The 19,644-nt window shown below is 41.2% G+C and overlaps 1 protein-coding gene across 11 annotated transcripts in view; it reads right to left on the bottom strand.

The window, feature by feature from the left end:
- The window catches only part of THOC2 (THO complex subunit 2), a 155,520-nt gene extending 140,807 nt beyond the window's left edge, over window positions 1–14,713 (bottom strand). For all 11 annotated transcript variants that reach the window (XM_066248608.1, XM_066248603.1, XM_066248605.1 and 8 more), the window contains exon 1: window positions 14,621–14,713. In XM_066248608.1, the coding sequence (XP_066104705.1) occupies window positions 14,621–14,691 (71 nt within the window). In that variant the 5' untranslated portion in view covers window positions 14,692–14,713. The remainder of the gene's footprint in view (window positions 1–14,620) is intronic.
- Window positions 14,714–19,644: the final 4,931 nt, after the last annotated feature.

Genomic DNA, 19,644 nt, shown 5'->3' with positions numbered 1-19,644 from the left:
TCACAAGAATAAATCCAAATGACTAATAATGTAAAAATAAAGTAAAAACAACTTATTTACCTCATTTTTTTCTTCAATGGGAATTTCCCCAACCCCCTTCATCCAGTTTCCAGCAACGATTCCCCAGCCCTGCTCATACAGCTTTCACTAGTGGCAGCACGTCCTTCTGCAGAAGTTATTAAAGTTGCCTTGCTGAGGTACTGTCTCCACGAGTCTTGCTTAATTGCAACTCTAACAATTTGGGGGCTCATCCAGGATCCCTGGTCCTCTCGGGAGGGGTCTCAGCCCTCTGTCAAGGAAGACGCATCTCGCTCTCCATTGCAGTGGCCCTCGACTAAAGGGACTATGATTCAGCCCAAGAAACAAACAAACCCAGACTCTCGGCAAGGCTGGGAAGGGGCCCTCAAAGGTGATACCATGGCAACCAGGCACTCTGTGCATGGACCAAGGTAAGAAAAGTTGCAGGTGTGGTGAAGTGCTCCTTCATGCTCAGGGAGAGGTGCAGGTGTCGTGCCTCAGCACGGTTCCATAGTGACCTCATATGGCTTATGGCAGTATCAAGCAGTGCTTGATTGAGTCTGGGGTTCATACCAACCCACCAATTGCTAAGAGGCACTTAATGTCCACAACAAGGGGACAGCTGGAGACAGACTAAGCAAATGACAAGAATGCAAGAAACCTCCAGGGACAAGGGACTGAGCCTCTCTCAGGAATCACGACAGTCAGGATAGGAAGTCACACCTCTACCATAACAACTGGAGACAAAGATGGTACCAAACAAAAGGGAAAGAAACCTCCCAATGTTTCACTGGGCCAAACACTCACTTATAGTGATAATAATCTCCAAACAACTAGAAAAAAGCAACAAATGATATCAACCTAGGAGAGCCAAGATGTGGCTCTTTTGAGGTCTAAATTAAGTTCTTGCATGTAAAATTGTAAGTGCTAGCTCTAATACTGAAATAAATACAATAGTTTCATTCCTGTATTCAAATACTCTGGGCATTGTTGCTTTAAAAGTAGAATATGTAAAGAACACTCACTTAAACTTAAATAGATTGATATTTTGGATCCTAAACTTGTTTCTTTGTTCTGTACTCTAAGGCCTTGCCATACTAATTGCTGTGCTCTGTGTTTATTGTCTTCAGAGATAAGGGCCAAGTAGCAGCTCTGCTATTAGGTTTTAATCAGGGTTGTGTGTGTGTGTGACAGAGACAGAGTCAGAGAGAGGGACATATAGGGACAGACAAGAAGGGAGAGAGATGAGACACATCAATTCTTTGCTGTGGCACCTCAGTTGTTCATTGATTGGTTTCTCATAAGTGCCTGGGGGGGGCTATAGCAGAGCGAGTGACCCTTTGCTCAAGCCAGCAACCTCTGGGCTCAAGTCAGCAACCATGGGGTCATGTCTATGATCCCATGCTCAAACCAGCAACCCCGTGATCAAGCTGGTGAGCTCGCGCTCAAGCTGGATGAGCCTGCACTCAAGCCGGTGACCTCGAGATTTCAAACTTGGGTCCTCTGCGTCCCAGTCTAATGCTCTATCCACTGCACCGCAGCCTTGTCAGGCAGTGAAGTTTATTTATGTGTCATGCCTGTGTCTCTGTATTGTAATTCTCATTTGCATGTCAAATTACATTATTTAGAATTTGGTTATTATGTTATGCACCAGCTTTCATGTTATTCATATTAAAGATTCTACTGAGAGAAAAAAAATAATTCAAAGTGAGGAAAAGATCTTTCACCCCTTCCAGGTAGTAAAACTTAAAGAAAAAAGAAAATCCAGAATCCAGATAATCAGACCACCACAGGTGTAAACATTTTCTAAAAACCAGAGCACAAGCAGTCGTCACTTTGAGGTCTGGCAGAACTGTCCATTGGAGAAATGGCTAACTTTCCACAGATACTATAGCACTATTAACAAACTGGGTTAGAGAAGGATTGTACCGATATGCTATTGCAACAATGCCTTTAGGGATTGGAGCTGCCTGTTCCCTTGGAAGAGTATTCCCAGCTGAAGCTGAAATGTACAGCACAGTGCAGCTTCGGTTCACATTCAGTCATCTCCTCAGAACTTCAGAAGAGCTTGACTAGGCCAAATGTTGAAGTTAAGTTTTCAAATAATGTGACTTTTAAAATACCTACTATTGGCCCTGGCCGGTTGGCTCAGTGGTAGAGTGTCGGCCTGGCGTGCAGAAGTCTCGGGTTTGATTCAAGGCCAGGGCACACAGAAGAAGTGCCCATCTGCTTCTCCACCCCTCCCCCTCTCCTTCTTCTCTGTCTCTCTCTTCCCCTCCCGCAGCCGAGGCTCCACTGGAGCAAAGATGGCCCAGGCGCTGGGGATGGCTCCTTGGCCTCTGCCCCAGGTGCTAGAGTGGCTCTGGTCGCAACAGAGCGACGCCCCGGAGAAACAGAGCATCGCCGCCTGGTGGGCAGAGCGTCGCCCCTGGTGGGCGTTCGGGGTGGATCCCTGTCGGGCACATGCAGGAGTCTGACTGTCTCTCCCCATTTCCAGCTTCAGAAAAAAAAATACCTTCTATTTAAGGGGTGGGGCAAATTTTGGCAATTAGTCTTTGGCAATGGCCTATTATAGCTGGGATCAGGAGGGTTGGGTTGAGTAATTTCTTTAGTTTATGATATTGGATAACTCATGCCAGAAAACTTAAATATTTAGGATGGAAAAAATAAGAAATCGCAACTTCCAAGTTGGCAAGTAACTCCCCATCCTAAAAAGCTTTGTGGGTTGTTTTTTTTTCAACTTCTGAATTGTGCAGCTGGGAAAGTTGGTGAAGATCCACTGGATTCCAAGTGTAGGGCCTGGGAAAGGAGAGTGTTGGACTGGGGGTTGGTCTAGCTCACTGGGCTGACATAGATTAACAGCTTGGGAATTTTTTTGAAACACTAAAGTTTGGATGTGCTATAGTGTGGTTCTCTTTTGGAATTTTTTTTTCAGGTGATTTAATAATACTTATTACTACTATAGGAGCTTCACAGCAAAGAAGTGGCTTAATAATCCTGAAAGGATTTCTTCTAATGGTAGCTTTTGTATTATCAAGTTTCTCTTGTTATCAGGCGAGTTGCTTCATTTCATCTGGGAGCAGAAAACAGCAGGCAACTGTTAACAAATAAATTTAACCTGCACTTGCAGTACTGTATATTAGGGATAAGTGCTTATTTTTATTAAGAGCAATTGATGTCTTAAGTATTGAATATGGCCACCTTCCTGATCCCTGCCCTAAAGGGTTCAGGATTGTGAGGAATTTTCCCATCCATCTTTTTTAAGATTAGACAGGGCCTTGTGCCTTGGCCTTATGTGATGGGATAATAGCACCTCACTCAGATGCAAGCTAATTCCTCAAAAGCCTCTCCAGATAACAGTGTTTATAAAAGTAAAATGTATTTAGCATTGAATCTCTGGGAAAAAAAAAGTGAAAGGATACCGCTAAGGTGTATGCTGTTAACAAGAATCAGATGTTAATCTTGCTAAAATTTAAATGTTGTATTGTGATGTATGTGGTGCAGGCTGTAGAAGGCTTGTGAAGAGGGAAAAAACAAAGAGAAGGAACTGAGAAAGTGAACAAAGGTGACAAAAGGGGAAGGGGAACAAATGCAAGTCGACAAGAGTGAGGAGGAGGAAAGGGAGAGAACAAATGCTTTAAATGTTGAAAGTATAGTCATTTTAAGAGGTGCCCAGAATGGGACAAAGAGAAAAGCTGATTCCCTCATGATGTTCGATGAAGAACAGGGGGCCTGGAGTTCTTCTACTACCACTGGTCCCATCCACAGCCCCTTGTAAACTCAGAGGTGAGATCATTAAGAACTCGTGTCACCTTCCTGATCAACTCTGCAGTCTCTCACTCCTCCCTTAGTACTACCACCCGGGCTTGAAATCTCCTCAAACCAAATTCCCAGAGGCTGGGACCAATTTGTTGGGAAGAGATTTAATGGTAATATTAGGACTAATGCTCCAAATTGAAAGGGGGGCCCTCCAGGCCTCCCTCTACCTAGTAATAATAGAAGTGAAGGATTTAAAACAGACCCTAACAATAGAAACAGGATACCAAGAGACAAATGCCTGGGTAGAATGGATCAAATATTCTGTTCACTCTAAACAAAATCAAGTGTTATGCTCATGCTACAGGGAGACCGGAGACTCAGTCTCATTTCCACTCGGGTGGTCCTTGGACTCTGATGGGATAAACTGTGTGGTAGCCCAGTTCCAACACTCCACCGCCTGGCAAAATGAGTCATGTTAATCATTACTGCTGCTGTTTCCCAGAGGTCAAAGGCCCTGCGGGTCAGCCCCTAAGGCAGCGGTTCTGAACCGCTGCCCTAAGGTCTATTACGAGTGTCTGATCCTACTGCCAATTTCTCTTCATGCTTCTCAAGGTGTGGGAGCAATTTGGCCTTTGTAGGAAACCTAACTCTGTGCAGTGCGAGCCAACAATTTCACAGGGCTGACAGACCAATCTGCCATTATGATCCCCAGAGCTGAGGCTGGGTGGTGGTGGTATTGCGGTACGATGATCTAAGACTCTCTGGGTCAGCTGGGGCAGCACTTGCTCCCTAATACACCTGGCCATCCCTTTTACCCTGGCATTTGCCTCTCTACTTCACATCTTAGAGCTTGTCACAAAATAAGCGAAACAAGAAGAGTGTCATCAACTCCCCATGGGTCATTCCACCCTTGATTGATTGATAGATAGATAGATATAGATGATAGATAGATAGATAGATAGATAGATAGATAGATAGATAGATAGATGATAGATAGATGATAGATGAATAGATGATAGATAGATAGATAGATAGATAGATAGATAGATAGATAGATAGATAGATAGATAGATTCTACTAGAGTTCCACAGGGGGATTCCCAACAAGTTCAAGGCACGGCATCAAATTGCAGCTGGATTTGAATCAGCTTTATTCTGGTGGGTAACCATAAACAAGAATGTAGATTGGATAAAATATATATATATATATATATATATTATCATCAACAAAAATTTGTCAATTACACTAGGGATGTGATTAAGGGAATCACAGAACAGCTTGGTCATACCAGCCAAATGGCCTGGGAGAATAGACTAGATCTAGATATGGTACTAGCAGAGCAAGGTGGAGTGTGTGTTATGATTGGAACCCAATGTTGTACCTATATCCCCAATAACACAGCCCCAGATGGCACCATTACCAAAGCCTTGCACACATGTAAATGAATTAGCTGAAAACTCTAGTATAGATGACCCTTCCACTAATTTAATGGAACAAAGATTTGGAAAATGGAAAGGATTAATGACCTCTCTGTACTTCTCCCTCCCCCAATAATTGTTACTGGAGTCTTGATTCTTATAAGATACTGCATCATCCTATGTGCTGGAGGCCTGATTCACAGACTGATCGAGATGGCCATAACCAATCAGAGCCCTCCAACTTATTTTAACCAGATGCTATTAATGAACACCAATGACCAGAGCCAACTTCTGCTTACCAAGTTTGAAGAAAAGAATAAGAATGTATCAATAATAGAGGAGACCGAAGGAAAAAAAACTTGTTTACCTCATGTTCTTTCCTTCAACAGGAATTTTCCCAACTCCCTTCATCCAGTTTCAGGCAACAATTTCCCAAGCCCCTTCATCCGGTTTCTCCAACATTCCCAACCCTCTTCATCCAGTTTCATGAAGTTAACGCTATCCCCACCTCTCCCTTCCCCCTTTGCACAGCCATTTAAATAACCAATCAGGAAAGAGTACAATTGTATAGTCACCACCCCAGCCAATGGGGCAAGAATCAGCCTAGGGCCTGAGTTAGGAACAAAAACAGAACCTAACTCCCTGCCCAAGAGCTTGCTGGCCAGCTTTTACTAGTGGCAGCACGTCTTTCTGCAGAAGTTATTAAAGTTGCTTTGCCGAGGTATTTTGTCTCCACGAGTCTGGCTTAATTGCAACTCTAACAAAAAGATGTCCACGAAAATATAAGCCCCAATAAAATACCATTAGTACATATCATACTGACAAAAATTTTAAAGCCCAACAATATTAAATGTTTGCCAGGATGTGAAGCAAGATGAACTCTCATATACTGCTGGTAGGAGTATATTTTGAAATAGTTTGACAGTATCTAGTAGAGCTAAGGTTAATCGCAATCTAGAACCCAGCAATTCTACACGATATATATCCCACAAAAACACATGCGAATATATACCAAGATACTTATATAAGAATGTTTCGCCTGACCAGGCGGTGGCGCAGTGGACAGAGCGTCAGACTGGGATGCCGAGGACCCAGGTTCGAGACCCTGAGGTTGCCAGCTTGAACGTGGGCTCATCTGGTTTGAGCAAAAGCTCACCAACTTGGACCCAACGTTGCTGGCTCGAGCAAGGGGTTACTCGGTCTGCTGAAGGCCCACGGTCAAGGCACATATGAGAAAGCAATCAATGAACAACTAAGGTGTCGCAATGCGCAACGAAAAACTAATGATTGATGCTTCTCATCTCTCCATTCCTGTCTGTCTGTCCCTGTCTATCCCTCTCTCTGACTCTCTCTGTCCCTATTAAAAATAAATTAATTAATTAATTTAAAAAAAGAATGTTTTCATTGTCATTGTTAGTAATAGCTAAAAAAAATAAAAAATTTTGCTTATCAATAGCATAAATATCAATTGTGGTACACTTATACAATGGATCATCTTGTAACTGAAAATCAATGAATCACAAGTACTTGCAAAAACATGAATGGATCCTAAAGACAACGTTGAGCAAAAGCAGCCAGACACAACTGAATAAACATCCTATGATTCCATTTACTATATGAAGTCTAAGAACAAACTTAAACTTATTGTGTAGTAAAACTATAAATAAAAACAAGAGAAAACCATAAATGTCAGGATAATGGCTATCTGCAGAATTAAGAGGGGTACAATCAGCAAGGGAGGTTATGTTGTCTTGGCCTAAGTGTGAGTTACATGGGTAAGCATCTTAGAGATTCTTTAACCCTTTGAGCAGTACGAACGTTCATGTACGTCCTCACTCAAAGGGTTAACAAAACACCACTCAAAGGGTTAAGCTTTACAATTATGTTTTGTGTACTTTTCTGTATTGCTTTAATTTCACAATTTAGGAAAAGAAATATTATTACAAGTTGCACAAGGCTCTAACAAAAAAGAGAACCAATAAATGCAGGTGTTTCTTTTATGTCTAGTAATTCTTTTTCCAGTCAATAAAATAAGTCATTTTAAAACTTACAGAATATGCTTATATATCACACCTAAGGTGAAATATGACACCACATTACAATCATCTACAGATAAGATTCTCTATTTGCAGATTACCCATGCCCTTGAAGCTCACCTGTCTGTGTCCTCTGATTATTTGAATACTCCATCATCAGAATGAGCAGTGTAAGAGTGTTAAAAAAAAGTCAAAGTCAACTTTCCCTGGTCAACAATTCACTTGTAGGTCTCACAAAATTATTTTTAAAACCAAAGAACCCCTGCCGATGGAGAACAATTACTAAATTAAAACTGCATAGGCAGAAAATCTCATTTAGTTTCATTTTTAACCAACTTCTATTAAAAAAGGAAAGAAAAAAAGTTCAGAGAACACCTTAGAAATGGTAAAATAAATTTAAGTTGTACTCCAAATACTTTCAACTACTTCCCTGGAGAACTAGAAGGCCTTCCAATGTGTTGAGAACAATGGTTAAATTTCCGATTTTTCAAAATATGTTACACCTACCAGAAGATTATCTGGAATAGGAAAACAAAATCAATCTTTCTTCCAACAGGCAACACAGAAATAGCATCTGCTCCAGACTAGTATCAGAGAATATAACCTAAAACGTCTGCAACCTAGCTCCTTTGTTAAGAGTAAATATGTCAGAAAGCTTATCAAGACTGCTTCAATATTTGCTATAAAGTATTAAAACAATTCCCCCCTTGTAGCTCTCACTGTCCCGCAGCTTCAATTCCCTCTAGAATACAGTAGCAGGAAACCTGTCTTTGACAGAAGAATGTAATGGAATCAAGTAACTCCACTTTCCCTTTGTGCCCAGGCTACAAAAAAAGCAAGGCCAACTAGTATTTATGATGTATGTTTGTGCTTATTCACATTTTCAGTAGCTTCATTTTCTGTTTGTTTTAATTAGGTTAATGCATATTCTTTGTGGTAATCCTTCCAGTGAGGAGAGGGTAATGTCCAAATCCCACCTGATCCAATGGTATAGTCAGTCATTCTTATATAATTTTTAAAAAATGAAATATAATGCCATCTTATCAGTCGCAAGGCCACAAACATATTCATTAGAATACACGATTACATCAGCATGAACTATTAATTAGCATCACAAATATTTGCTCAAATTGTGTAAGAAATCACTGAGGGATAATTCCCTTGTATAATAGATACTTTTATTTCCCTAATATAAAACAGTTCTTCCTTCCTTGCAGAGGAAACTAAAAACAATCGCTAAATTTCTTCCAATCAGTAGATTTGTTCATGCTCTTCTCCCTAAGTAAGCCACTAACAGAAAATCATGAAGTATTCTTTTTTTTTTTAATTTAATTTTTTTTAATTTATTTATTCATTTTAGAGTGGAGAGGGAGAGACAGAGACAGAGAGAGAGAGAGAGAGAGAGAGAGGAGAGACAGAGAGAGAGAAGGGGGGAGGAGCTGGAAGCATCAACTCCCATATGTGCCTTGATCAGGCAAGCCCAGGGTTTCGAACTGGCGACCTCAGCATTTCCAGGTCGATGCTTTATCCACTGCGCCACCACAGTATTCTTAAAGAAACAAATCTGTTTCTCTACGCCGCATGTCTTACTATGCCTGTTGAAACAAGTTTAGTGCTCTCTCCTAAATGATTAGGGGAGAAACTACCTCCAACAGTTGCCTATTTTATTTTTTTTTATTTTGAAAGTACATTTACTAATGCTGGGGACAGTGAAACAGGGAAGGGTTTAGAATAGAAGAAGCAACAGGAGAGTGCCTAGGAGGGCCTGCTTTGACTCTCTAGAAATGTTATAGAAAGAAATGAGCCAAGGTGGCCCAGCTTTGGCTCTCTGGGAAGTCAGAGAAAAAGGGTCTTGGAGTCAGCTCAGAGGGTTAGCCTGGGGCAAGCTTCCACTGCCCACTGCTTCCCTAGGTGCAAGTCTTGTGGAAACCCTTAGAGTTTGAGATGCATGTCGGAGAAGAATGGCATGAGCATACTCTGAGAGGGAGAGCTCACCAACAGTTGCCCATTTTAATGTGACTTTAAAAATAACAAAATATTCTGCCTCAGTCCAAATTCAAATGATTATTTCAGCACCTTAATAACCTCCAAATAATTAAATTTACCATTTTTTTCCAATTTTAAAATAGTTTGGTGCTATTGTGGAGATGCTATCTCACGTCCTTGAGAATAAAGAAGCTACTTTCTGTCAAAGCTCTGAAACAAACTGAATAAAATGTCTTAAATTCTATCAAGGATGTGTTTTGTAATCAAAACCTAAAAGTTGGTTTCACACATAAAAAAAACCAAGGTAAAAAAAAAAAAAAAAACAACTAACATCAATCTATACTTCAATTAATTCTTAAAAGAAAAGTAAATTTGGGCCCTGGCCGGTTGGCTCAGTGGTAGAGCGTCAGCTTGGCGTGCAGGAGTCCTGGGTTCGATTCCGGGCCAGGGCACACAGGAGAAGCGCCCATTTGGTTCTCCACCCCTCCCTCTCCCCTTCCTCTCTGTCTCTCTCTTCCCCTCCCACAGCCAAGGCTTCATTGGAGCAAAGTTGGCCTGGGCGCTAAGGATGGCTCCATGGCCTCTACCTCAGGCGCTAGAATGGCTCTGGTTGCAACAGAGCAACGGCCCAGATGGGTGAAGCATCGCCCCCTGGTGGGCATGCCGGGTGGATCCCGGTTGGGCACATGTGGGAGTCTGTCTGACTGCCTCCCGGTTTCCAACTTCAGGAAAAAAATACAAAAAAAAAAAAAAAAGTAAATTTGGTTAGGCAAAGTAAGTAAATCCTCAATTATCATTTTCATAAGAGACACATAACTCACAAACATGGATATTGGGACATGTAGTTTTATCTTGAAATATGCATTTATGAAAATGAAAATGTACATTTGTGGAGGAAAGGGAACAGGAAATGTTATAAAAAAAGGAAGACAACAGATGTTCCTGCACACAAGTCCCTCAATAGCACACACTCTACCTTAATATTTAAGCACTGTAGAATAATTTAATGTCTAACAAAGAAAGCAGTAGCCTAATCTGATATTGCTACAACAATTTCTGAAGAATGAATTTCTTTAACCAAGAAAACAGACCAAGACTTGTGATTACAAACTGAAATGAGAAAATGACTGCCAAATGAAAATTAAGACACGAAATAAGGGTTTCAGACAAAATTCCAGCTGAATTTACAGCAGCTTTTGAAGAAAAAATATACTTTAAAAATAAAGAAAAACAAAGATTCAACTACCAAGACTAAAATTTCTTATAATGATTATTTGCCTCCCTTGACCTATATCCCTCCAAAAAACTCAGATCAGACAGCATTTAATGAACATCCAAATGTACTTAGATAAGTTCCAAAGTGTGTAAAATCATTTAGCAGCAGAATAAAAAGGATGGCAACCAAATCATTTGGCAATTAAATTTTAAAACTTTATTATAACTACCAATAATTAATAAGACCTAAAAATTCTAATTGGTATGTAATTATAAAAGAAAAAAATTAAGTCTTTCAAACAAATACAAGTATTTCAAAATTAGACTATTTATTGACATGAGACTAACATCTTCAGATTAAGAGTTTAGAACATAAATCCTACATTAAGGTTGCTTGTGACACAAATGCTGAGTTCACTATATTAATGATTCTACTAAAAACAGAACTCTCCATTGGATCTACCAGTATATGCAAGTTTATTAGTTTAATCATGGCAAGTCCTAGGCTAATATGAAATCATCCAGAAACTAAAACTCTAATTCTAAAATTAAACCAATTAAATCCATGTCTTGCATATGTCACAGTATTTTAAAAAGTTTGCATTTAGACATGAACTGGTACAAGTAGATCTAAGTGTTACTGGGAAAGACACTTAATAATTATCTTTTGGTAGTCCTCCTTTGTCCTTTTGATATCTGTTAGAAAAAAATCATATTAAGAGTTCTGTAAGTTACCATTAAAAATATAATTAGTATCTCTAGAATAGGTTAGTGAGGTGTGTGATGGACCATTCAGAAAGGCCAAATACAGGCTTTTTTTTCCCCTCAATTAATTAACGAAATTTATTCTTCAAAGCCAAGACTTTCTCTCTTTTTTTAAAGACAGTTGCTTTCCTTTAACTTGGAAATTAAAGACAGTTGCTTTTCATAAGGCACAACGAAGAACTGCCCTCTCTTAACGGTATAAAATGCCGAATATATCTCATATGTTCTTTAACACCATGATGCTGACGTTGACTACAAGTAAGAAGTGACAGACAAGAGATGAACGTCATGAAATACATTAGGCATTTTTTAAAGGTCATTTTCAGTTAAGCTAAAGCTAATCTGCTCATTTATCTTGTTAAAAAGGAAAAAACCACCCAAGATATTACTTTAAATATTGGTCATATCCTGAAAGCTAAATCTATAAATGATTCACTAATAATTTGGTGGCACATTACCTTTGTGTTTTCTTCCGAAGAGAACAAATCCCCATGATTTTATCATCACTCAGTAAAACAAAATATAAAGCTTAGAACTGGATCACTCAATTGGTCCTTTCTCTTTTTATCTCCTCCCAGTCCAAAATGCTTGCATCTCTTAATAGCCAGCATTCTCTTAGATCTGCAGTTGGGCTCAATGCATTCAAAGCTCAATCTTCTTTATAATTTTACCCTTTTTGTGGAAAATCGGCTTAAAATGCCGATCTTAGCCACTCTACTCCCTGTCATAAGGAAGTATGTTTTCTCTGAGCATACAGAGAATCCTTGCCCTTCTTGCACTGTGTTTACATTGTGGGGCTGATGCTTGCCCCACTTCTTTTTTTTTTTTAAATACTTTATTTATTGATTTTACAGAGACAGGAAAGAAAGGGGAGCACGGATTGGGAAGTATCAACTCATAGGTGCTTCATGTTAGTTGTTCATTGCTCGCTTGTTGTATGTGCCTTGGCCAGGGCAGCCCAGGGTTTCGAACCGGAAACCTTGGCATTCCAGGCCGAAGGTTTATCCACTGCGCCGCCACAGGCCAGGCATGCCCCACTTCTTAAAAGTCATTGGATTTCAGGAAAAGCTTACCTTCATTTTTAACATTTCTAGTTGCTGATTTATTTTTTAGAAGCTGTTCTCAGACAAAGGAAGTGATTTTCACAATGTACCTGTACCACCATTTGTTCTAATAAAATGAAAATGCTAACATCTATCTTTAGCAAAACACCAAAAAAAAAAAAAATCCAAGGTTAGACTATATGCAACAAAGCTTCAAATTAAAGAAAACTAAAAGTACTGAATGGTGATGTTTGACCAAAATATTCCGTTGTGCCACACAAATAGCAACTTTAAACTCCCTTTATATAATAAAATTATAAAACTTACTATACTGATTTGGATCTACTCTAATTCAAGCTACAATTCCACAAGCCATGGAATAACTACATACGTATATGTGTGTAAATAAAAGGCTTGAAACACAGAAAGAAATCCAAAACTCCATTTGACTACATCAGTTTGTTTTTCTCTCCAAAGACTGTCAGTCAAAAGCCAAGCAGAATTTCACCTCTTAGCCCTAAAACCATGCATTCCAAAGTGAGAGTCACAATAGTGAAACTGTCGAAAACAGCTGGATGGGGGAAGTTGAGCAATCTATAAAGATGACAGCCCCTAAATAACTAAGTTGGCTTCTAAAGGTAAACAAGAGTGAACTGATTTATCATAAGCTAATATAGATGAAAATATTGGTTTGCTCTGGTAATTTACCATTTTGCCTTCCCTGCACACAAGGACTTTAATAGCTATTTGTTAACTAGCAGTACAAGAATTTGGAATATGTTCCAGTTAAAAATGAGTATTTATCAACTTCTCTCTCAGTTAATGTCAATAAGCACTTGAAGCATATGCTAGAAAGTCGGAGGGGGAGGGGAAGCAGGACAACTGAACCAAAATAAATGAGACACAGTCCCCACTCTTCAAAGGTCTCTCAATTCATCTGAGTACAAGCGTGCGTATAAAAGAGTCAGGGACCAATTATTTCCTAACCTAAATGGTACAGACTTTAAGTGCAAGAGCTGTCCAGTACGCTTAAATATCTAAGGATTGGAATATTGCTTTTAACAGCTATCATTGGAGCACTTATAAACCAAGTGCTTTAAAACAGGCATCATCTAGTCTTCACAAGAATCGTTTGAGTACTTATTCCGAATTTACTCAAGGGGGACCTGTCAAAGTAGTTGAGGAACTTATCCAAGGTCACTCACCTAGTTAAGTGGCTAAAACGGCTGCTTACTCGTGCAATCCAATTCTAGAGCTCACACAGTTAAGACTCAAGCACTGCGAGTGCGGGGAGGCGGGAGGCCATACAGGCCGGCGTTATTACACGCGCACGCGTTCTCTGCTTTCATTCTCAGTAACGAACTTCCAACCGCAAACTGCACGAGAAAACCGTCAACTGACCACGAGGGGTGGGGGGGGCAACGACGGTAAAACAGAGGTTTTAGCTTTAGCTAATAAAAGTGATTTAAAGGAAGAAATTTGAAATAAATTATCTGAATTTTTTTTAAAACCTGGGGTTTGTTTTGCTAAATTTTATTGTCCCTGACAGGTTGAAATTTGGGGAGGGGAATCCGCGGGTATGACAAATTACTGTTACGTATTACTGAAAAATGAAAGTTTTATGACTGAAGGAAGCGCGTTATTCTGGGTCCTCGAGGACCTTGGAGAGTTGCCAGGATTAGTTGCAGTCCCAGGACAAAATGGGGTTTACGGAACGTTTAATGACGAAAGTTGCGTCCAACCCGAAATGGCTCTAAGGTGGAAAGACATGCCAGTAGGTCTTCAGAGCAGGTGGCCGTCCCGGCCCCACTCCCCGCGGGCAGCGGCGCGGCGCCAGGCCGGCAGTCCGGGGGCCGCTCCCCAGGACGCCGGGACGTGCCGAACCGAGCTCTTCGCGGCAGCAGCGGCCGCAAGAGAGGAGGGGGTCCGAGACGGTTCGCCCTCCTCACACTCCGGGCGGAGGAGCGCCGGGCTTCACACTGCGGAGTGCAACGGGCGCACGGTGAAGAAACGGGACGCGAGACAGATGGAAAGTCCTGCCCCCCACCCGGCGCGGCCCCGTCAAGAGAAAGGAACCGAGTGAGCTGAAGCGAAGAGGGGGACAGAATAGACGGAGCGGGCACGCCGGCTCCGCAGACGCGACACGGGAGCGGCGTTCGCAGGCTGCGGCTGCGGGGCTGTCGGGGAGACCGGGGCTGCCGGCGGGGCTTTGCTGCACCTCTCCTGCCTCAGTTCAAAACTCCTCGTCCAACATCCACACCCTCCGCCCGGCTGGGGCGGGGGGACACCTGCCCTCCCCCCGACCTCCTGCAGTTAGTGAGAGCGCGGCTGACACCAGGCCCAGCCCGGCGGGGCGCCCGCCGCCAGCCCCGACACTCACAATTCGCCTCTCCCTGATTTCTCCCAGTTCTTTATCCACTCTACGGGAACCGACACCGTCGCGGCCGCCATCTTCCCCTCACTAGCAGCAGAAGCCCGGATGTGTGGCACGCGAACGAGGGGTCAGAGTGAAGCCCCGCCCACTAAGAATGCCGGGAACGGCGAGATCGCGTTTCGATTTCCCGCCCCACAGTCTTCCCCATCCCGCGGAAGCCCAAGGCCCTGCGACCGTGGCCGACGAGTTTGCCCAGGCCCGTGGATCTCGTCGCTGAGTGACGTCGATGGCCGCGCCTTCCGTCACACTTGCCCTCGCTTCCCTTTACGACAGGAAAGGTGCCGTCCGCAGGCCGGCTTGTAGCCCCTTGTCTTCTTCCGTGGTGATCTACTCCAGGCTACTAATTCAAACATTAGGCACTTTTTTAAGTGCCTAATATGAGCTAGACACTGGGAACGGAAAAACAGTGAAGGATACCTGCGGTCAACCAGTTCAGTCTGTGGGAAAGACAAACGTATAGGCAGATCAATTGCAGTACACCTTGCTAAGTACTGTGAGAAATTACAGTACTCAGGGAAGAAGTGCTCATTTACACTATCGGAAATGCTAATACGGGGGTTATGGTCTAGCAGGAAAAGAGACAGTCCCAGAGCCACCAACACGCTAGTCTCCAGTGTCATTGTAACCTTAGGCAAAACTAGGGGGCGCAATTATCGTGAGAAACGATTTGTTTATATTACTGGCTGTCAAATTATCTCCCGACCACATATTATTTCAAAGGGTACAATAGTAACTTCACAGTGGCAAAGAGGGCGGGACACCGGTTCAGCTGGGGATGAAAATAAGCATCCCCAGAAATTAGACAAACGGGCAACATAGGCCTCCTAATAAGATTCTAAGAAAAACACTATTTTGTAACATCATACCAAAAATTCACATAACCTAAAATTGATCGTGAAGGGAACACCAGACAACTCCATACTGAGGAGCAGTCTATAAAAATCACTGGTTTGCACTATTCAAAATCATCAACGTCACTAAAGACAAATACAGATCGAGAAACTCTTCCACATTTATGTAACTACAGAGGTGGCAATTGATCCCCAGCCGAAAAAATAACATTTTCCTATGTTAAAAGGGGATTATTGGAACAATTTACTATATTTGAATATCTATAGATTAAATAATAATATTGACATAATGGTAATTTCTTGTTAACATTTCAATGTTAAATATTGAAGTATTCAGAGATAAAATGTTGCAACTTAATCTAAAATATTTCAGAAAAAAAGGATAGGATGACTAAGCAAGTGTATAATATTAACATTTTAGAAATCTGGCTGAAGGACATACAGAAGTTCTTTGTTCTGGTTGTGCAATTCTTCAAAATAAAAAGTTTTAAAATTGCATCTTTGACAGAAAATTTAGAAAATACATTAAAAAATGAAGAAACCCTGCAACAAATGTATTTACATGAAATTTAGAAATAATATCTTAAAATTGGGCAAGTTTTGTCAAGTGGATCAAATTCATATGCACTGAAAAACTGGGGAAGAGGCTATATTCAGAATAAATTCTGGGAAAATGCTTTAAAATCGTTTTTTTCTTTTTCTTTTTTTTTAAAGAAAGCAAGTTTTTTTATTTGTTTATTTATTTATTTATTTTTACAGAGACAGAGAGAGGGATAGACAGGGACAGACAGGAACGGAGAGATGAGAAGCATCAATCAGTTTTTCACTGCACGTTGCAACACCTTAATTGTTCATTGATTGCTTTCTCATACATGCCTTGACTGCGGGCCTTCACCATTACTGAGTAACCCCTTGCTCGATCCAGCGACCTTGAGCTCAAGCTGGTGAGCTTTGCTCAAACCAGATGAGCCCACGCTCAAGCTGGCGACCTCAGGGTCTCGAACCTGGGTCTTCCGCATCCCAGTCCAACGCTCTATCCACTGCGCCACCGCCTGGTCAGGCTAAAATCGCTTTTGATTGTTCATAATTGTTTTTTTATTAACTATATTTAGTCTCTTAATGTCCTGTCTGATTTTGAAATTCTAAAGCCACCGGCTAGAAAATATACACCAGTCAGTTTCAGTGACATCTGCTCATAAAAACCTTTTGCCATTTCAAAGAGGTTCAGAGATATGACTGCCCTTTGATCTTCTCATTTTTCATTATTATGGAGTATTTCAAAAGTGAAAAGAAAGTTATAGTAAGTCCTCATTGTATCATCATTCCTCCTAAAAATTTTTGAAATCATTATTACAGGATGGCTTCTGTGATACAAGAAGCACTATCCTGCTGCTTATGTATACTTTACATATGGAGCCAGATAATTCTTTGTAGGGGGCAGGGGCCATCCTGGGCATTGTAGGATGTTTCACACATCCCTGGCATCTACCCACTAGATGTCACTGGCACCCACCACACACCAGTTATTACAACAATATCTCCAGACATTGCTAAATGGTTCAGAGCCAGTGAGCTACAATATTCTGCTGTATTGTGGCTTACCTTGCTACAGTGATTTCTCCTTCCAAACATTGAACAGGTATACGTATTGCTTGTTAATACCACAAATGTCGTATTTTCTGACCACAGTGATACCCTTTGAGGCCTTGGTTTTCCCTTCACCTAGCAAATGAGGTTGAAGTGGGTCAAGAGACAGAGCAGGGTGGAAAGTACATCTTGAAAGGAAAAAAATAATTTTCAGTATTGACCTGACCATTCCTTTTGCCCCTCTATACTAACTACTGTTGCCCTTTGTCCAGATGAAAGCCCATGCTGTCAAACAAAAAATAAAACTTCCATCAACTATTGTATCATTACAGGGTGATGTCAATTCAATCAATACTCCCACATGAAATTTAAAAGATTACCTACCACCATTGCTTTTCATACAAAGTAGAAGGGGAAAAGAAGGCTATAAACAAAGAGCACAGTTGCTATAGTTCCTGTTCCTCTGTAGCTGAAAACATGCTCTAAGTTAATAATTATAGTTTCCTTTTTCTACTATGTACTTCATGTTTCCCTTGCCTCTTGTCAGCATCCTAGTAAAATAAGATACATTACATGGTAGAGTGATTTAAAACTCTACATCACTACAGGGTTTGAATCCTTATAATCTTACCTTGATTATGTTACCAGTCTTTATTGAGCAGTACTATTCAGCACAGGAGTAATAAAAGGCATCCCAATTAAAAACAAGACATCCCAGTGAAGCCTTTGGGTTCTAGACATAGTCTTTCTTGCCTCCATTATGTTGTAGCAACCTAATTTGCCTTTAGTAATCAAAGTTGACCACTCTGGTCTGTACAGTGATCCCTTGTCTCCCTATTTTTTTTCAACAGCATTAAGAGCACAAAATAGCCAAAAGGCAGTGTCAGCCTCTAAAATATCAGAATCCCAATGACATGTTCCCTGGAAGGGTATCATTCTTCACTTGGGCATTAGAACCTCATAACCCACTAAATCCAAGGTATAAGGATGGGAAGCAAATATTTCCTCAGTGAGACAGGTCATTCCTACCTCCATTTCTTGAATCTTAGACCCATACATTTTTGGTACAAGGGAGATAATATGATATATTATTGGCCACTGGTTGAAAGCATTTACTAGGTTCTGTTAGACAGTACTCCAAACTTTCAGACTGCCATGCTATAACTGAGCCTTCAGCAGGAAATTTTACCATTCTATCAAGTCAAATTGTTTCTGGGTAATGGGACAAGTGATAAGACCAATAAATTCCATGGAGATGAGCCCATCACCACAATAAGTTCCTTTGTTGGAAGCAATATTTGGTGAGATACCATGGTGATGAATAAGGCATTCTGTGAGTCCACAGGGTGGTGTTGGCAGAGGCATTACAAGCATAAAAAGCAAATCCTGCCTGACCTGTGGTGGCGCAGTGGATAAAGCGTCGACCTGGAAATGCTGAGGTTGCCAGTTCGAAACCCTGGGCTTGCCTGGTCAAGGCACATATGGGAGTTGATGCTTCCAGCTCCTCCTGTCTCCTCTCTCTCCCCCTCTCTCTCCTCTCTAAAAATGAATAAATAAATAAATAATAAATAAATAAAAAGCAAATCCTTACTCAGAGTATGTATCTATTCCTGTAAAGAGAGTAGGCACCTGCTTCCCCCAACCCCTGTGGAAGGGTTTCAGTGTAATCAATCTGCCACCAGATGACTGTCTGGTCCCCCTGGGGAATGGTGCAATGTTAGTGCCTCCATGTTTCTGCTGATAAGCAAGTTGCCAATTCAAAGTGGTCGTAGATAAATCAGCTTTGGTGAGGGAAGACTCCATATATATATATGGCCTCTCACAGCTGCCACCCCCATTTTTATGTTGGCCTACTGAACAAGCATAGGATAGCTAAAAGAAGAGGCTAACATCAATGGAAAGATTATTTTTTAATTATTACTATTATTGATTTTTAGAGAACAGGGTGGGGAAGATAGAGAAGAGGGAAAGACCGGGAAACATCAACTTGTAGTAGTTGCTTCTCATGTGTGCCTTGACTGGGCAAGCATGGAGTTTAGAACCAATGACCTCAGCATCACAGGTCGATGTTCTATCCACTGTACCACCACAGATCAGGCCAGAATAGGTAATTCTTATCCACCTGATTACTGAGATCCTCCTTTACAGTGGATGCCGTCTGAGGGCAATTATGTGGAACACAAATAGCTTTACACTCTGGACCATTATAACAGGCCTATGTATATACATATGTCTTTCCTAAGCCTCCTTATCACCAAGTTCTTATCTTGTTCTTTCCACATTCTTCATCCGGTCAAATCTTTAGCCTCTGTCCTTGAATAAGTCTATATTAATACATTTCTCCTTCCACCAAAGTAGACAATTAGATGTATTCCCTGTGAAGATTTTCCTTTACCTTTGTCTTTAAGGGACATCGCTGAGTGGGGCTGTTCTACAACTGAGACCCACTTCCACCAAGTGCCAGACTACCATGCAGATCCATCTATAAAACTCCTAGGCCTGCCTTTCTTTGCTCTGTTAAATGATCATAGA

Source organism: Saccopteryx bilineata, chromosome X, assembly GCF_036850765.1.
Source record: "Saccopteryx bilineata isolate mSacBil1 chromosome X, mSacBil1_pri_phased_curated, whole genome shotgun sequence".
In the NCBI taxonomy this organism is placed as follows: Eukaryota; Metazoa; Chordata; class Mammalia; order Chiroptera; family Emballonuridae; genus Saccopteryx; species Saccopteryx bilineata.
The sequence above is the reverse complement of the archived record's forward strand: the minus strand, read 5'-3'. Positions and strand labels throughout refer to the sequence as shown.